This window comes from Xenopus laevis, chromosome 7L (assembly GCF_017654675.1).
Source record: "Xenopus laevis strain J_2021 chromosome 7L, Xenopus_laevis_v10.1, whole genome shotgun sequence".
Lineage (NCBI taxonomy): Eukaryota > Metazoa > Chordata > Amphibia > Anura > Pipidae > Xenopus > Xenopus laevis.
Window position 1 is genome coordinate 8987109 of NC_054383.1, and position 18757 is coordinate 9005865.

Sequence of the window (18757 nt, forward strand, 5' to 3'; positions counted from 1 at the left end):
TTTGACGTGCAGAGACCAATTTTGCATATTCTTTCCCACTGCTTTTTACCTTTTTAAGGATCATTGGAAATATTCTTGCTTTTTTCCATGGAGGATGATGCAAACCATCTGCATGCTCAGAAGACTTTTGAGCAATGACTGCCAGTCGGCTTAGTTGCATAACTGCTTTGAGCTTTTTCTTCCCCTGACTGGCCCTAACTACACTTTGCACACTAGCTCTAGGTGATCCAGGTCGGCCTGTTATACCTCTAACCATGGGAGGACCCTGTCCTCTCCCTTTCCTGGAAGATACCTGGGCTGGAATTCTTCTCTGAAATTATGGAAATAATCTTGTTTAGTAAAATAAATCAACAAAGTCTCACAGAAAGTCTAATCTAATAATACATGCATTATGACAGGCTTAAAGGGCCAAAGTGACTTACTTTTTAATCTTCTCTTTATATTTGCATGTATAATTGTTTTCCTGTTGCCTTTACCTATATAACTATACAGGATATGTTACTGGCTTTTCTTGCAGTTTTAGTCAGTTTTAAGCAGCCATTGCCTCAAACTAGAAAAAAACTCTCCTTATTTATCAGCCATCCTTAGGACTCTTTAATCTCAAGCAAGCATAGGTTGCAGATTAGTGATCAGGGTTTTAATTAAATATTGTGGTACAACTAATAGAGATAGGCCAGAACAGCTAATGTCCATTTCTAACCAAAACTGAGCACATTCTAGAGTGTTCTTTGATATATAAACTGTGAAATAGATTTCTTCTATTTAGAGATGAAATTGAATTCACAAACTAAGGAATGGCCATTCAGTGGATATTTACATACAATGGAGAATAAAGAAATAATACTTAGCTATATCAAAACATTATGGTACAAACCATATCATCAGTTGAAGTGGGTTTAGAAATATCAGTTTAGGCACTGTTCTTCTTAAATATAAAGCAAATGCAAATGCATATCCCAAGAAATGTGTATTCATTATGGCTTGTGTTTATCAGGATGCATAACAGTGCTACTTACATCACCATCTGTTCCAGGCCCATGGGGGCTGTAGTAATACCCTCCATCATTCTCCATGACCACTTCCCCATAGTCTTCATACATTCCAGCTGGTGACAGTAATCTGCGACGACTTCCATACTGTGGCAGTTCATACCTGCAGTGAAAGGTATAATCTAAATCTGCAAGTGTGTGGCATGGCTCTTAGAGGATTATACTGTATTACTTGTGTTTATAGCAAGAATATCAAATTGGCAGCACTCTCATAATGTCAATTTCAACATATGTCAGAGAGGTCTTATCTAGATGTATACTTTTGTGGACCAGACATGGGGAAGTCAGTTTTTCAACATTCGCATTTGAGTTGTTTTAGAAACCACAAATGATATGTTATTTATTAAAAGATCCAAATATAAAAAACACAAATGAAAAAAAAAAGATGTAGGATCTAAATAAAAATATGAAAACCTCTAAAACCTCTAAAAATTCAAGTTTTTCAGACAATTACTATCGAAAAAAACCAGAAAATAGGGATGTAGCGAACTGTTCTGCGGCGAACTTGTTCGCGCGAACTTCGACTGTTCGCGTCCGCCGAATGTTCGCGAATGTCGCGCGACGTTCGCCAATTGGTGTTCGCGTTCGATTCGAAGTAAAATTTCGTTCAACCATTCGACCATTCGACCATTCGATCGCTAAAATCGAACGATTTCCATTCGTTCGAACGATTATAAGCATTCGATTGAATGAAATCATTCGATCGAATAGCTTCGATCGTTCGATTCGAACGAAAATCCTTCGATCGAACGAATAAAATCCTTCGATCGTTCGATCGAACGATTTTATCGAGCGTTCGAAGTTCGCGAACTGTTCGCTTTTTTTGCCGGTGTTCGCGAACGGCGTTCGCGAACACATTGGCGGCGGTTCGCTACATCCCTACCAGAAAAGCTCTAAAAGTCTGAATGGCAAAAAACAGGTTCAATATGATCAGGGCAGCTCCCATTGCAATTTTAAAAACCTCAAATTTTTTGACTTTTAGAAACATGTTTTAGAGAAATAAAATGTTTCATGAAAAGAATAAAAATTGGAATGTTAGTAAATACTGTAGGCCCCTAACCGTTGACCATCATGTGAACTGGTTTATGAGATTTCATACTTACTCTGGGGCCTTTACTTCGATCCCAGACAAAAGTGCAAAAACACTAACTTGACTTTTAAACAATCAAAGAAAAATCAAAAACTTCAAATGAATTCTAGGAATTGTCAAAAGAGTGCCAAACATATGCCATTTCTAGTGAACAGTACAGGCCATGAATACATTTTACATGACATACCCATGTTCATAGCTGTAGTAGTCTTGTCCATAATATTCTTGACCAGGATCAATTCCTGACTCCATAGACAGTTCCTTTTGGGGAAGAAAACAACATTACAATATCATAAACCATTGCATAAAGATTTGCAAATGAAACATAGAAAAATTAACCAAAGGGCGTCTTTGGTGCCATCTTTGTTGTACCAATGTGCCCTTGTAAACTTGTCTAGGTATCCTTGTTTTTTTTAGAGAAAATCTGAGAAAAGTGGTCATGAATCATTTTGAAATTGATTGTGCAGCAGCTACTATACAGTACCACAATTTCAAAATATTCCTTTGAGATCAACCACAAATTCTAGCAATTCATTTGCATGGTGATTTATGTTGCATGTACTTATAATGGATTAAGGTTTACAAAATTCCATTTGTCTGTGTTATTTAAGTCTTCCTGTGCTGGAGATGTAATAGTTCTGCATACTATATCCTTTTCCAGTATATCATTGTAAAATCAATACATAAAGCTTATCTTTGTGAAGCAAATCAATATGATTTGTTCTGAATCTTGGATACTGGTGCAATATTAAAAACATTCCTTAAAGAAAATCTAGCGCTTAAAATAAAGGAAATCCTTGGAAGAAAATAGCAGGCAATGAGGAGGTGCCAAAAGCGAACTGTGGGACAAACTGGAGACCATTTGGTTTGAGATTTGTGCTCCTACCAAGAAACCTAGCTTGAAAGTCAAATAGAGAAATGGGTGTAAACCTTATTTGCTAACGATATAATTGTATTATATTTGTGAAGATATTCATGTACTACACACGGATGTGCTTATTATAATTGTAACCTTGTTATGAACTAGGGTGGGGGCGGCCAAATGTTTAGCCCCAAATGGAAAATTGACCCCACAGAGTTACAATGCAACTAGAGCGAAGGACAACAAACATAGTTATCTTTGTAGTTAGAAGAGTCCATATTATTCATTACTATTACAGGTATAGGATCCAGAAAGTTCAGAATTACGGGATGTCCATCTGCCATAGACTCCATTTTATCCAAATAATCCACATTTTCAAAGATTATTTCCTTTTTCTCTGTAATAATAAAACAGTAGCTTGTACTTGATCCCAACTAAGATATAATTAATCCTTATTGGAAGCAAAACCAGCCTATTGGGTTTAATGTTCAGTGTAAAAATAAAAACTGGCTAAATAGATAGACTGTGCAGAATAATAAATGTTTCTAATATAGTTAGTTAGCCAAAAATGTAAAAAAAAAAAAAAAAGGCTGAAGTGACTGGATGTCTCACATAACAGAACAGAACACAACACTTCCTGCTTTTCAGCTCTCTAACTCAGAGTTAGTCAGTGACTTGAAGGGGGGTCACATGGGACATAACTGTTCAATGAGTTTGCAATTGATCCTCGGCATTCAGCTCAGATTCACAACAGTTATGACCCATGTGACCTCCCAAGTCAATGATTGGTTACTGCCTGGTAACCAATCAGTGGAAACCAAGAGAGCTGAAAAGCAGGAAGTAGTGTTCTGGTTATTATGTTACACATCCAGTCACTCCAGCCTTTATACATTACATTTTTGGCTAACTAACTATATTAGAAACATTTTTTATTTTGCACAGCCTATCTATTTAGCCAGTTTTTATTTTCATACTGAAGAATTCCCTTAAAATGATTTTCTAGTACAGCCGAATTGTAGTCTAGAAACCAAGTTGCTGAAATTGCAAACTGGAGAGCTGCTGAATAAAAAGTTAAATAACTCTAAAACCACAAATAATAAAAAATGAAAACCAATTGCAAATTGTCTCAGAATATCACTCTCTACGTCAACCCCTTTAACAGGTTTGCATGTGAAAGACCCAATTAGGGGCACTATTGACAAACATTGTTCTTTTTTATCTTTTTTTATCCTATCTCTTAAAGAAATGCTTTTATACCAAAGAACCCATGTCTGTGTTCTTCAGACAAAGGAAAATAAATATTATTAAAATAAATCTTTAATAGAATATATTTCACTTGTATCCACAAGGGTCTAAATACCCCATACATTAATGTGGCATGCTAAGAGTTATTATTATTCATCAATTTTATGTTATTTAAAGATTAAACATCTCAACTTTTATTTTTACTTTATATTAAATATCCAAATGGACTGTTGATATGTACTAATCAAGCACTTATCTTGGATTTGGTATGTGACCAGTATGCACAAGGTTAGTATTCACATCAGCAGAAAAATAAGTGATGTAAAAGAGGATACCTCAGGTTTTAGAAGAGAAGGTCTCAGTAATTGTTGTTGCTGTTGTCAGTGAGAGAAACAGAGAGACAGAGAGGAGGTGTGAGAAAGAGAAAAGAGAAAGGAGAGAGAGAGAGAGAAGATAGCAGGATGAAATACTTGCAAGTAGAAATTGTAGAACATTAACTCAAAAAAGTCCTTGTTCCCTGTTCATAAAAACATTTTGTTTAATACATTGGATATTCCTAAACTGACTTCTTTCATTCACTGCATTGTGGTCTCTATACTGTAATGCTCAAAAACACATATTTGATAACAGCCTTTAATGTCTATAGGTGATATATAGAGAAAGATGATCTATGATGATAGATAGATAGATAGATGATAGATAGATAAATAGATAGATAGATTAGACTGAGAGATAGATAGAATGATAGATGATATCATATTGAGTGATAGATAAAAAGAGAAAGATATACTACAAAGTGTGGTAAATGAAACATTTTCTAATTGGACCAGTGTTGTTAGTGGAGTACCGCAGGGCTCTGTACTAGGTCCCTTGCTTTTCAACTTGTTTATTAATGACCTGGAGGTGGGCATTGAAAATACTGTTTCTATTTTTGCAGATGAGACTAAATTGTGCAGAACTATAGGTTCCATGCAGGATGCTGCCACTTTGCACAGTGATTTGTCTAAACTGGAAAACTGGGCAGCAAACTGGAAAATGAGGTTCAATGTTGATAAATGCAGGTTATGTACTTTGGCAAAAAATAATATAAAATCAAGTTATACACTAAATGGCAGTGTGTTGGGAGTTTCCTTAAATGAGAAGGATCTAGGGTTTTTTGTAGATAACAAGTTGTCTAATTCTGGGCAGTGTCATTCTGTGGCTACTAAAGCAAATAAAGTTTTGTATAAAAAAGGGCATTAACTCAAGGGATGAAAACATAATTATGTCTCTTTATAGGTCCCTGGTGAGGCCTCATCTGGAGTATGGGGGGCAATTTTGGACTCCAGTCCTTAAGACGGATATAAATGAGCTGGAGAGAGTGCAGAGACTAAGTGCAAATAAATTGGTTGGAGGGAGGGAAAAATTAAATTATGAGGGTAGACTGTCAAGGTTGGGGTTGTTTTCTCTGGAAAAAAGGCGCTTGCGAGGGACATGATTACACTTTACAAGTACATTAGAGGACATTATAGACAAATAGCAGGGGACCTTTTTACCCATAAAGAGAATCACGTACCAGAGGCCTCCCCTTCAGACTAGAAGAAAAGAACTTTCATTTGAAGCAACGTAGGGGGTTCATCACAGTCAGGACAGTGAGGTTGGGGAATGCACTGCCGGGTGATGTTGTGATGCTGATTCAGTTAATGACTATAAGAATGGCTTGGATGATTTTTTTTGGACAGACATAATATCAAAGGCTATTGTCATACTAAATTCTATAGTTAGTATAGATATGGGTATATAGAATTTAATTAAAAGTAGGGAGGGGTGTGTGTATGGATGCTGGGTTTTCATTTGGAGGGGTTGAACTTGATGGACTTTTTTCAACGCATATTTAACGATGTAACTATTTAGATAGATAGATGATAGATAGATATTGAATTGAGAGATAGATAGAGATACAATGCAATATTAGACTGAGTGATAGCTGAAATATTGAGAGATAGGTAAATAGATATATAGATGATAGCTATGATCCGACCGAATGTGATGTTAGACTGAGAGATAGATAGAATGATAATGATGAAGCTAGATATATTGAGAGAGAGAAATAGATAGAATGATTGATTATGATGATGCAGATGCAGATAGATAGACATATTGAGAGATAGATGATAGATATTAGATTGAGAGTTTGGTGGACAATTTTCTTCTCTATTTTATTTAATAATATAAACTGTGAAAGCTATATTTAAATTACATTCCCTCTTGCTGATTCTGTAGAAGCAGGTCAAATAATTACCACCGCTATATATGAATTGTTCCTTACTGATTATGTCTTTGAACACAGCTACACAGAGATAAACTCGATTATGCTGATGCAGGGACTTTAATGAGACAGGTAAGAGGAAACAGCATTTCGATGATGGCTGAATATCGCACAGATCAGCTTTGCCTTATGTACCATTTCAGCACAATGATAACAAATGTACATCTTCCTATCTCTAGGGCTGTTCCCTTCATGACTACACGTATCAAATGGTCAGTGAATTTGTATAACAGGGTGTCAGTTAAATTGCTCTGTAGTCGCTGAGTGATGGTGTTTACTACAAAGCAATGTTTTCAAATAGCCTTCAATGACTTTCTTCTTCATATTGACAAATAATGTTATGTTTGCCATATAATGTATGGATTTCTAGAATACAGCATTTCTGCTGTCACAAACTGATTAAAACTAGCTAGTTGCTGCTGCACCATTACTCCAATAGTTAAATTAGAACTACTGGTAATGCTAAGAATTTTAGTAAGATTACAACAAAACAATAACAAGTAGTAGATCTTTATCTGAAATCCTTTTAATAGAAATACAGATATCTTACCTCCTGATGAGCATATCCACGCCTATAATAAAAAAAAATGGAAGAATATATTTATAATATGCTTTTTTTGATACTATATATATATATATATATATATATAGGAAATCTTAAAACAAATGTAATTTGAATTTTGATTTAATTGCTTTTATATTTTACATTAATAATTAATTAAAAAATATATTTTTTTACCTTAGTTTTCAAGATGTTAATGTTTTTAAACTAATATAATGAATTTGGAGCCACCTGCTGGTCATTTTGGCCATCTCAGTATAGTCATCTTAAAGGGATATTGTCATGGGAAAATTTTTTTTTTCAAAATGAATCAGTTTTCCAGCAGAATTCTGCACTGAAATCCATTTCTCAAAAGAGCAATCAGATTTTTTTATATTCAATTTTGAAATCTGACATGGGGCTAGACATATTGTCAATTTCCCAGCTGCCCCAAGTCATGTGACTTGTGCTCTGATAAACTTCAATCACTCTTTACTGCTGTACTGCAAGTTGGAGTGATATCACCCCCTCCCCCCCCCCAGTAGCCAAACAAAAGAACAATGGGAAGGTAACCAGATAGCAGCTCCCTAACACAAGATAACAGCTGCCTGGTAGATCTAAGAACAACACTCAATAGTAAAAACCCATGTCCCACTGAGACACATTCAGTTACATTGAGAAGGAAAAACAACAGCCTGCCTGAAAGCATTTCTCTCCTAAAGAGCAGGCACAAGTCACATGACAGGGGTAGCTGGGAAATTGACAAAATGTCTAGCCCCATGTCAGATTTCAAAATTGAATATAAAAAAATCTGTTTGCTCTTTTGAGAAATGGATTTCAGTGCAGAATTCTGCTGGAGCAGCACTATTAACTGATTCAATTTGAATTTTTTTTTCCCCATGACAGTATCCCTTTAAAATGAATTTCCTGACAAAATAAAAGCTCTTGACTGTAGGCAGTTGAAAAATGGTGGCACTGTTGTTTCAAATTCATTATATGAGTAGTTAAAAAACTGCAAATATTTTGAAAACGACATAAAAAAGATATTTCCTGTATTTTTCGGAGGTTTAAGTACATGTGCCTATTTTAGCCAAATCAAGTATCTATTCATCGAGTATATATTTATATATGCTTGAAACTAAAAGGGTTATTTATCAAAATCCAAATTTTTCTGATATTTTAAATAAAAAATATCTGACCAAACTAGAATCAATGATTTGCCCTTATTAATCAATAAAAAAACAAAATAAACATGACTTTTTCGGATTGTTGTGCGAAAAATTCAAAATTTATGGATTTGATGCCCGAAAAGTCTGAATTTTTTTGTTAAATCGGTGGAAAACCCCAAAATGTATGGATTTTCGTATGAAATCCAGTGCAGATAATAATATCTTCAAATTGCAAACAGCACCACTGCCATTGACTTCTACAAGACCTTGACAGATTGAAGATATTTGGATTCAGACTTTTTGCAGCCTCAGGTTATAATAAATCTCAAAAATTTTAGGTTTTTTTTCACTAAAACTTACAAAGTTTTTACAAACCATTCGGATTTTAACCAAAGCACCAAAGAACATTTTACCTACCAATGGACCGTAAATTCTTTAGTGCACAAGTAGGTTTGCAACTACAGGGAGCACAGCACAATTTGGAGTGCAATTTCCATGTTTTTTTTTTTTTTACCTCAATGCAGCGTTTTACCCAGAATTCCAGTGTCATTGCAATAGCAAGGATGCAGTGTGCTTGGTACAAATGTGTCAGTCACAACTTTATGTGCTCTTCATCGCAAACTGCCCAATTTTGCTGAATAGTTTTTGTGGGCATGAGGCGTGCACCCTATTCTTTTTGTAATTGAGACCGTGCACCAGGGTCAGACTGGGCAGACCGGCCCAGATCCGCTCCTCGTTCAGCTGGCCCCATGAAAAAAAACAAATTGCGGGCTGGCTTGGCGCCATCCACGCATAAACGCCGATGTTCATGCATGCGTCATGTTCACGCATAAACATCACATGTGCTGTGGGGGCCCCGGAGGTTTGGTACCCGGTGGGCCCCCAATCGTCCAGTCCAACCCTGCAGGGCACTGAGGGAACCTTCGAGCTTCCACCTGGTTTGAAGGTGGTGGTAGCTTCAGGGCAGTGCCGGGCAACACAGCCAACCATTACGTAGTTACGTAGTATATAAGAAGAGCTCCTGGAGGTGGGGGACACAATGGCCCAAACTAAGAGAAGGTGGCAGAAGAGGTAAGTAACTGGCACCCCTCCACCTTTGTGCCTTAGGCAATTGCCTCTTCTGCATACCCCTAGTTCCAGCTCTGCTCCAGTGTTCCCCTGTATCAATAGGTGCAGCATCATTCAACTTGGAATGACATTGAGCACAACTATACAGAATTGAAAGGAGTACATTTTGGTGCAAGTACCTTTACTGACTGTGGGGAACTGCGGCTGCACTTACAGATGAACATGCACCATTTCAACTCATGCATACAAATAAGAGAGGAGCTTTAGGGTTTAAGCATAATGGTTCCCAATGTGTTCAGTGTCATGCATTTCCCAGTCTGGACTCAATGCAGTTAACCATATAAAGCAGATATGAACCTCAAAAACCCAGTAAAACATTACTACCTTGAAAAATATCTGCCCTCAATATTTATTTTATCGTTCAGTGCTTGTATCCTTAAGCCAGAGCACAGTCAAATAAAACTACATGTTCTGGGTCTCTTTTTTATTCTCTAAAAAAAGAAAACATAAATAATAAGACTTTTTTTTATGTTTCAGCTTTTCTTTTTCTTTATGAGACCCATAGCCATGAAATGCCTGAGAAAAATACAGTCCCCTTGAATGCATTACAAACCCTTTTGTTCCAACAATAACTCAATAATTCTGTGGCATACAATGGAGATTTAACATTAAATATTCATGAGAACTTTGGAGGGGGTTATTTATCAAAGGTCATGTTTGTGAGGTTTTTTTTATACCTCGAATAAACTTACAACTCACAATATTTTTTTATTTATGAAAAAACCCAAATGTAAAAAACTCGATTGAAAGCAATAGGGGGAAAAAACATTACCTCTAATTTATAGAGTTCTAGGCTAAAGAAAACTTGAATAAACCTTGAATTCATTGAGTTTTCAAGCGCAAACCACCGTAACAAATAAAAATCATGAAGGAAAAAAACATGGCTAATGGGGTGGTTCACCTTTCAGTTAACTTTTAGTATGTTATAGAATGGCTAATTCTAAGCAACTTTTCAACTGGACTTTATTATTTATTTTTAATAGTTTTTTAATTATTTGCCTTTTTCCAATTATTTGCCTTTTTCAGTCTAACTCTTTCCAGATTTTAAATGGGGGTCACTGACCCCATCTAAAAAACAAACGCTCTGTCAAGCTACAAATGTATTGTTTTCGCTACTTTTTATTACTCATCTTTTTATTTAGGTCCTCTCCTATTCATATTCTGGTCTCTTGTTCAAATAAAATTGCCTTCTTGTTATTAAGTGAAGTGAAGAACTCACAGCTTTGTTCAAAGGAAAGTGCTTCATGGTGGTGTAAAGTACAGGTATGGGGTCGGTTATCCGAAAACCCATTATCCTTAAAGCTCAGATTTACTGGATGCCTATTTCCTATAAACTCTGTTTAATCCAAATAATTAAAATATTTAAGAAAAATCTCTGTAATAATAAAACAGTATCCGGTACTTGATCCCAACTAAGATATAATTAATCCTTATTGGAGGCAAAACCAGCCTATTGGGTTCATTTAATATTTAAATGCTTTTCTTGTAGACATAAGGCATGAAGATCAACATTATGGAAAGATCCATTATTCAGAAAACTCAAGGTCACAAGCATTCTGGATAACAGGCCCCATACCTGTACAGGGTTCCTTTTGTGTATTGTTTACCAACATGCTGTTACAAAGAACATCACATGGGAGTAATGGATGCAAAAAAAACACCCAGGTTGAACCAATGACAACATTTTGGAGGCATTTGGTTGAGATTTGCTAACTAGTACACAGGGGATGATTTGCAGTGGGTCCAGATATGTTGATATTCTATAGGCATTACAGTAGAGTCTTACAGTCTGGTAATGGCGTGTTACCCTCTATAAAATTGGTGACCTGCGGGTTGCGGGTAGGATTATCAAGTGTGGGTATAGATGTGGGTTGCCAGTTATGTGGGTTGTGGGTCTTATCTATAGCAAGTTTTACCCCTGTACACATTTTTTAAACATTTTTCTGCCCCACCAATTTCTGATGATGTCACTTCCAGTTTACAGAAACAGTACTTCCTGTTTCTTGATGGTCAGCAGGTTGCAGACTGTGTTGCGGGTCAAGAAGCAGGTGCAAGCGGGTTGCAGGTCCGGGTTTCACAAATTGATTCTGCTTAGGACTCTAAATTACAACCCTATTTTGCACACAATAGCAAATGAGAGCCAGTATATATTACATTTGTCCTACATGAACAGGAGCCCAGACGTACAGGTGGATGGCTACTTTTATCCTGAGGAGATGTTTGCCCTAAATTGTGCAGCTGTTTTATTTAATACATTTACATACAGTAGTTACATCTTACTTTGGTATGAATGTGTTCAAGTTTCTATTGATATAAAAAAAAGAACCAGAGGTACATTTTAAATCATGAGCTTAACAAAACATGAAATAAAAATCCTTGTCATTCTGGACTCTTTTCAAAGACCTTCACTGGTCTGCACCCCTGTTAGGTTTTCCAGTAATAAGGACTGCATTTTTTAGCGGAAACCCATTTTCCAAGGTTTTCTAAGAAATCAGCAGCTGTCCTCATTGCTGTTTACTGAGCACACCACTGTGCTTGCCAGGCAGATACTTACTAGATCGGGTTAAATATTTTCCAGGAGAGGAACCTGACTGAAATTCCTTTCAGATAATTAAATGATATATATTTTTCATGCAGAGTGCTAATACCATATATAGGACTCCCTAATGTTGTTGCTCTGCTTGGATGTTATATTTCCCATGGCCTAATGTAGTAACTTTTCAAACAATCTTCTGCAGCACAGCTTGTACCTGTTTATGGGACCTGTTCTTCAGAATGCTTGGGAGTCAGAACATGGGGTTTTCCGGGTTAAGAGGCATCTCTTTCTGTAATTTGAATCTCCAATCCTTACCCCCCTTATGTAAAAAAACTCACAAAGTTTGCCCAGGAGCAGTAACCTATAGCAACCAATAAAATGTTTGCTTTTAAACAGGTGACTAGGAAAGGCCATCTGCTGATTGGTTTTCTATAGGATAGGTGTTCCGGGGAGATTAGTCGCCCATCAACAAATCTCCTCTTCTAATCGCCCTTGGCACAGTTTTCTAAAGTCGCCCAAAGATTCCTCGTGAGGCATTTCGGGGTGATTAGTCGCCCAAACAAGAGATTTGTTGATGGGCGACTAATCTCCCCAGAACACTACCTGTGTCACCACCTCTAGTCTACTAAAATTTTTAAGTCTACTAAAAAATGATTATAAACAAAAATGGAAGCTAATAATTAAAAACAAAATACTTGATTAAAATGGGATCTCTGGGAGATGACCTTCTCCTGTAATTCAAAACGTTCTCAATAATTGGTTTCTGGATAATGGATCTTATACCTGTATTATTAATGACTGCAGAGGGCAATTCACAAATTGGTGTGGTGGTTCCTTTGTATTCATGGTACTAAGGAGTTAATGTTTGGCAGTATGTTCCAACGACAAAGGATCAACATACACTGCACTTGCTAAAGAATAACCTCTGATATCCTTTGCAATTGACAATACTATAGCTAATGAGGAAAAGAGACAATTACAAATATACTATATATTTTAAATTCCCAAATTGAGGGGTGAACTGTAAGTTATCCATCATTTTATAAAGAGAAGATTGAGCTGGAACAGTAAAAGTGGATGTGTAGTACAACAGAACAAACCAGGAGCTGCTGTTAAAACGAACAAGAAGTGCATTCTGCCCTCAAGCAACATTACAGTGTCTGATAAATAGACCATACTTTTCTGATAATCCCTGGACCAAAGATGACATCCACCAAATTTGTTAATAATTGTAGAAGGGGAAGATATTTTTGTAATCTATCTGCCTCAAAGCCTGTCACGGTCACTCAACCAGAAGATGCTAAGCTAGGGGCAAGGAGATGAGGAAGAAGTTTAGATAGGAAGAGATAGAAACTGAAGTTACAATATATATATACACAAAATCTATTTCTGCAGGAGCTCAAATCAAGGCAAACGTTTATACAGTAGCTGTACTCTATTTTACTGCTTTCATGCATGCTTATTTGAATTCTTCAACGTATGTATTCATTTAAGCTTTTGTTTTCGATTTTTTTTTAACTTATATAAGTCTTATAAGTATATAAGAAAACGTATTAATCTTCTCTGAAATTTCCCTACATTGGAATACATTTTATAAGAGGTTGCCTTCTTCACAAGTCTCCTGTCAGGTCAGGTACCTTCCCTTAATTGGAGGTAAGGGCCTGGGGGATAGGAAGCTCCACAGTGTTTTTTTTTTAAGATGTGTTGTCGAGTATAAAATATGTTGTACAAAGTGCTATCAACTCACAGGGGCATATTTATGATAAGTAAAAACTCACCCACATTCTATTCATTGCTATGGAATATTTAGAACTGCATTCATCAAATTGTTCTAACTTTCACCAATTGATATGGAATTCTCTCTCTGAATCAGTGGTACAGGCTGATACATTAGATAGCTTTAAGAAAGGGTTGGATGGTGTTTAGCAAGTGAGGGAATACAGGGTTATGGGAGATAGCTCATAGTACAAGTTGATCCAGGGACTGGTCCCATTGCCATTTTGGAGTCAGAAAAGATTTCTCCCCCTTTGAAGCAAATTGGAGAGGCTTCAAATGGGTTTAAGGTGGCCATACACAGAGAGATCCGTTTGTTTGGCCAAATTTTGCCAAATAAGCAGATCTCCCCCCAATATGCCCACCTTGAGGTAGCTGATATTGGACTGATCTATTTGTGGGCCCTAGGGCCCAATGATTGGATCATAATGCGGCAGTACAAGTGGTCGGATCACGGGACTGCATCAATGAACAGATTCAGTCCACTAATCGACTGGAACTTTAGTCCTGCCCAATCGACATCTGGCCTATTTTTGGTCAGATATCGATCAAGGAAGCCCATCGGAGGTCCCCATACACGAGCCAATAAGCTGCCAACTCGGTCTGTCTGCAGCTTTTATTGGTCCATGTACCTTAAGGCAGGTTAAAATAGAGTTTAAAGGCAGAACTTGATAGACGTGTCTTTTTTCAACCTAATTTACTATGTATCTATGTTGCAATTCTAAAAATCCAATAGGAATTAATAGAAGGTGGGTGTTATTATTTATTTAAACATTAAACTCACATTTTAATAAATCTGCCCTATACTTTAAGAGAGTGGTAACATGGTTATTATCTACCTGGTGGATGACATCAACACAGAGGTTGCTGGCAGTTCATCTCAGCAGTTTTTTTTATACAATACCTACCTGCTTTCTCTGTTGTTGTACACATTTAAGCTCAGGAGCAAAAAAGAATATGGGTTCTCCATATATTGTTATAATGGTGAGAGGCTTTGGATTGAAGGCTTGGGTTAATTTGACTGGAGCTTCCATAACCACAAGCAAAGACTCTAAAGAGATTATTTATTAAACCTCAATTTTTTCTGGATGAGCTTTTTGGGGCAAAACTTGAATTTATCAAGATTTATTATACTGATTTATTATACCGATACTGCAAAAAGCCCAAATCCAAAAATCAGCCAACTCAGACCAGTTAACATCCTGTATAAGTCAATGGGACATGAACCTTTCTCAATTTGAAGTTATCGTGGTCTTCGGTGGGTTTAGCCTGATAACCCAACTTTTCAGGTTTTCAGGAAAAAACTCGAAAAAATTGAGTGATTCGGGAAAAAAGCACAAACAATTTGAGCAATCTGGGGTTTCACTCGATTATATCAAGTTTTTTCACAATCTGGTTCAATCAACTTTTAAATTAAGATAAGATAGGGCATGGGAGTTTGGTCAAGCTTTTTTATTACTATTATGAGATACATTTGAATTTTAGTAAATGACCCTCTTGGAAATTAATACCTATGACTATTCAATAGGTTCCAAGATGGCCCATAGTGTTTTACTTCCTTACTTGCCTCTAAGAATTGCCCCAAGTTTCTCTACATAGCATTCTGTCATTGTGAACTAAACTAGACACTATTTGCAGTGCTTACAAATTTCAACAATGTGTGGGAAGATTTGCAAAAGTGTGAAGGCATGTCACTTTGATCCATGTGAGATAAACTAAATTTCACCTTTAGCGGCCCTTTAACTTAATGCTGAAAGCATCAGAAAGTAATGAACATGAAAGAAAGTCTATAAATTGTGGGTCTATTAATACATCATACTTGGTAGAGTTCAAAAAAGGCATTAGTTCATAAATTCCAACCTTTTGCTGGCTTACAACATACTTTATCTATGGAGGCCGCTGTAATTCCCTTGATCGTGTGACATGCATATGATCATTTTTAATGGGATCCTTAAAATTTTATGATTCATCCCAACAGATTTATCCCATTTTCTTAGCATAAGACAAAACCACCAGGTATGGAAAGGGACAATTCCACCGAATAAATGATCTGTGTTAAATGTAAAAAGCCTGATGACATTTTTTTTTTAACCCGATTTAGCCCAGGGCCCTGAATGAAAAGGATGTTTGTCATATGCAAAAATCGAAATCTCAGGTTGAAGCAAGATTAGAAATGTCTAGATTTAAGTACAAGTCTGACCCTGGTATGAACATATAAATTTATAGGAAGTTATAAAAGGAATTATGTAACCTGACTGTAAAATATAAGGATCTAGAAGACACTGAAGAGTTTTATGATCATATAAAGGTCATGGAATTCAGATGTGACTTAAATATCCTTGTATATTGAAAGAAAGCTTTGTATAGTAAAGCATGAGCTGCATTATTTTCCGTGGTAAGCAACTTTCAGTTACTTACATGTTACTTACATTTCAAGTAGAGATTGACGCTATTCTTATGTAACAATTATATAATGAAATATCTTGCAGAGTGGCTGGGAGCCAATGCTTTTTTTTTTGAGTTGCCATAGTGCTTGTGTTATCTGATGCAGTTGGTATAAGCTCCTATTAAAGATTATATCACTGTAACTATGCAATGGAGGACTATGTAGTGTTTACAATAAGCACAATATTTTAAGGGTAAGGTCACACTGGGAGATTCGGGGAGATTTAGTCGCCCGTCGACTAATCACCTCTTCTTTGGGGCAACTAATCTTCCAGAACTGCTTCCCCCTGTCTTCTGCCTGCTAGAATGAAAAATCACCTGCGGCATGGCACCCGCATCGCTTCGTTTTCAGAAGTCGCCCGAAGTTTCCTCATAAGCCAACTCCCAGTGTGACCTTACCCTAAGAAAAAGTTGGATAACCCCCTAATTATATAATATTTATAGGTCCACGTGTTTTTTTATTTTTTTCACTTTGTTTAAATAAAATATTTCACCCTTGGCCTGTTTTCCATAGCTTCTAGCAAAGTCATACTGATCAGCTAGAAGTCTCACACTAGACATTGTTCTCTAAAGGGGTTATTATGATGGGCGAATAAATTCGGCAGGCACGAATTTGCAGCTTATGCTGGCGAATAAATTAGCAAAACTACGGCGAAACTTTGCCAACGAAAAATCTGCCACTTCAAAAAAGTATAGTGGGGCACATTTAAAATTGTTGTATGTCTTAATTATTCAGAAACCCATTGACTTTAATGAATTTGGACAAAATAGGCGCGCATATCAAAATTGTGGAGGGCATCAAAATTGACGCGCTTCAAAATAATTTTGATGCTTCAATGCTTTTCGCACATTTTTCGCCATTTTGCGAATTTCTTGGTAAAACAGGACAAATTTGACCATCACTAGTTATTTATTAAAGGTTGAATTTCAAATTGATGTAAATTTTTTTTTAGTCTAATAAATTTGAGTGTTCATCCGAAAAAACTTGAATATCAGGAAGACTATTAACATATTCAAATAGGTCAATGGACCTCTGCCATTGACTTGTAAATGAATTCGGCAGGTTTTTGGTGGCAAAAATTTGAATTAGAACTGTTTCCATGGTCGAGATGTGATAAATCTCAGATTCAAATTTACATTCGAATTGGTGCTTTTAAATTCGAATTTGTGAGTTTAGACACAAAAAAATTTAAAAAATTAGAAAATTCGAATTTACCATTTGAACCTTAATAAATCTGTCCCTTGCTTCTTTGACATTTCCACATTTCTCCTACAGATATGTGATCCATTATCCAGAAAGCTCTGAATTACAGAAAGGCCATCTCCCGTACACTCCATTTTATCCAAATAATCAAAAAAGTATTTCCTTTTTCTTTGTAATAATAAACCAGTACCTTGTACTTGAACCAAACTAAGACCAGTGAAACCAGCCTATTATGGTTATTTTTCTAGTAGATTTAAGGTACTGTATGAAGATCCTAATTTACGAACATTATGCAGAATATCCCAGGTCCCGAGGATTCTAGATAACAGATCCCCTACCTATATAGTGTTATAAACACCCCCCATTCAAACACCCAGAGAGGGTTTTTGCTGAGTAGGTAAATGGACATTGTTATAAAGCCAGATTAGTCCATTCATCTTTCCTCTCTAGATCGCTTACCCCATTGGTCTTTGTGAAAGAGATCTTCAATCTTATTGCAGAGTTCATAGGTCATATGCTCCGTAAGAAATACAAATCCTCAATAGTTCTGTGTTATACTTTTCAAACCCATTGTTAATTGAAATGGAGGGAGAAGATATTGATCCATGCTACAGTATGCATATCTCAACATCAGTATTTGCAGTGAAAGAGTACTTCTCATAAAACAAATAATTAGCTAAATTGGATTAAACAATGAAATAATTAAACATCTTGTAGTTTAAGGGAGTTATTTACTAGTGATCTGATATCAATGCCTATAAAGCGATATGGAGCTTTCACCAGGACCTAAACACTCCAACCTCTGGACAGGAAAGCATAATAATATTAAATATTTATTTCACCAACTATATTCTTGTTTACAGCCTTTTCCCAAAACAAAGAGCATATTGATGGATGCTTGATTTACAGAAACCACAGAGACAGACATCAGGGTCATCGTAAAGGAATCTGCCATCAAATTGACAACAGTGCCACCTGCTGATCAGTTCTGTTGACCATCCAAAAAAAAAGCAAACCAACATCAGAAGACTTTCCTCTTTTTTCTCTCCCAGCTATCAGCAGAAAATGAATAATTTAGGTAGTGCTTTTTTCCTAAGGGACTCAAAACGCTTTTACCGCATTCAATGCAGCTATTATAGGTGCCTTTTGTATGCATGGACATGGGGAGATTAAGTGACTTTAGTGTCATAAGGAGTTGCCACAGAAAATTTAAGTGACGTCTCTAGAATAAGGTCCTACATCAAAGGTGCAACTGACCAGCAGGTGGAATTGTTGCTTCAATTTCATTATATTAGAAGGGCACTGAGCAATTTTACATTAATGTTGTGAGCGTTTACGTTTCCCTTTCAATTTCACTCTGTAAACATTCATTTTTATTTTCCCATCTGCTAAACAGCTTATATATGG

General features: G+C 36.3%; 1 protein-coding gene across 1 annotated transcript in view; it reads right to left on the bottom strand.

Moving 5' to 3' along the window:
- LOC108695740 (protocadherin-15-like) overlaps nucleotides 1-18757 on the bottom strand; it is a 555442-nt gene that overhangs the window by 7811 nt on the left and 528874 nt on the right. The window contains exons 34-37 of the mRNA XM_041570198.1: nucleotides 7105-7126; nucleotides 4582-4620; nucleotides 2327-2400; nucleotides 1017-1152 (exon numbers count right to left, since the gene is read on the bottom strand). Of these exons, the coding sequence (XP_041426132.1) occupies nucleotides 1017-1152; nucleotides 2327-2400; nucleotides 4582-4620; nucleotides 7105-7126 (271 nt within the window). The remainder of the gene's footprint in view (nucleotides 1-1016; nucleotides 1153-2326; nucleotides 2401-4581; nucleotides 4621-7104; nucleotides 7127-18757) is intronic.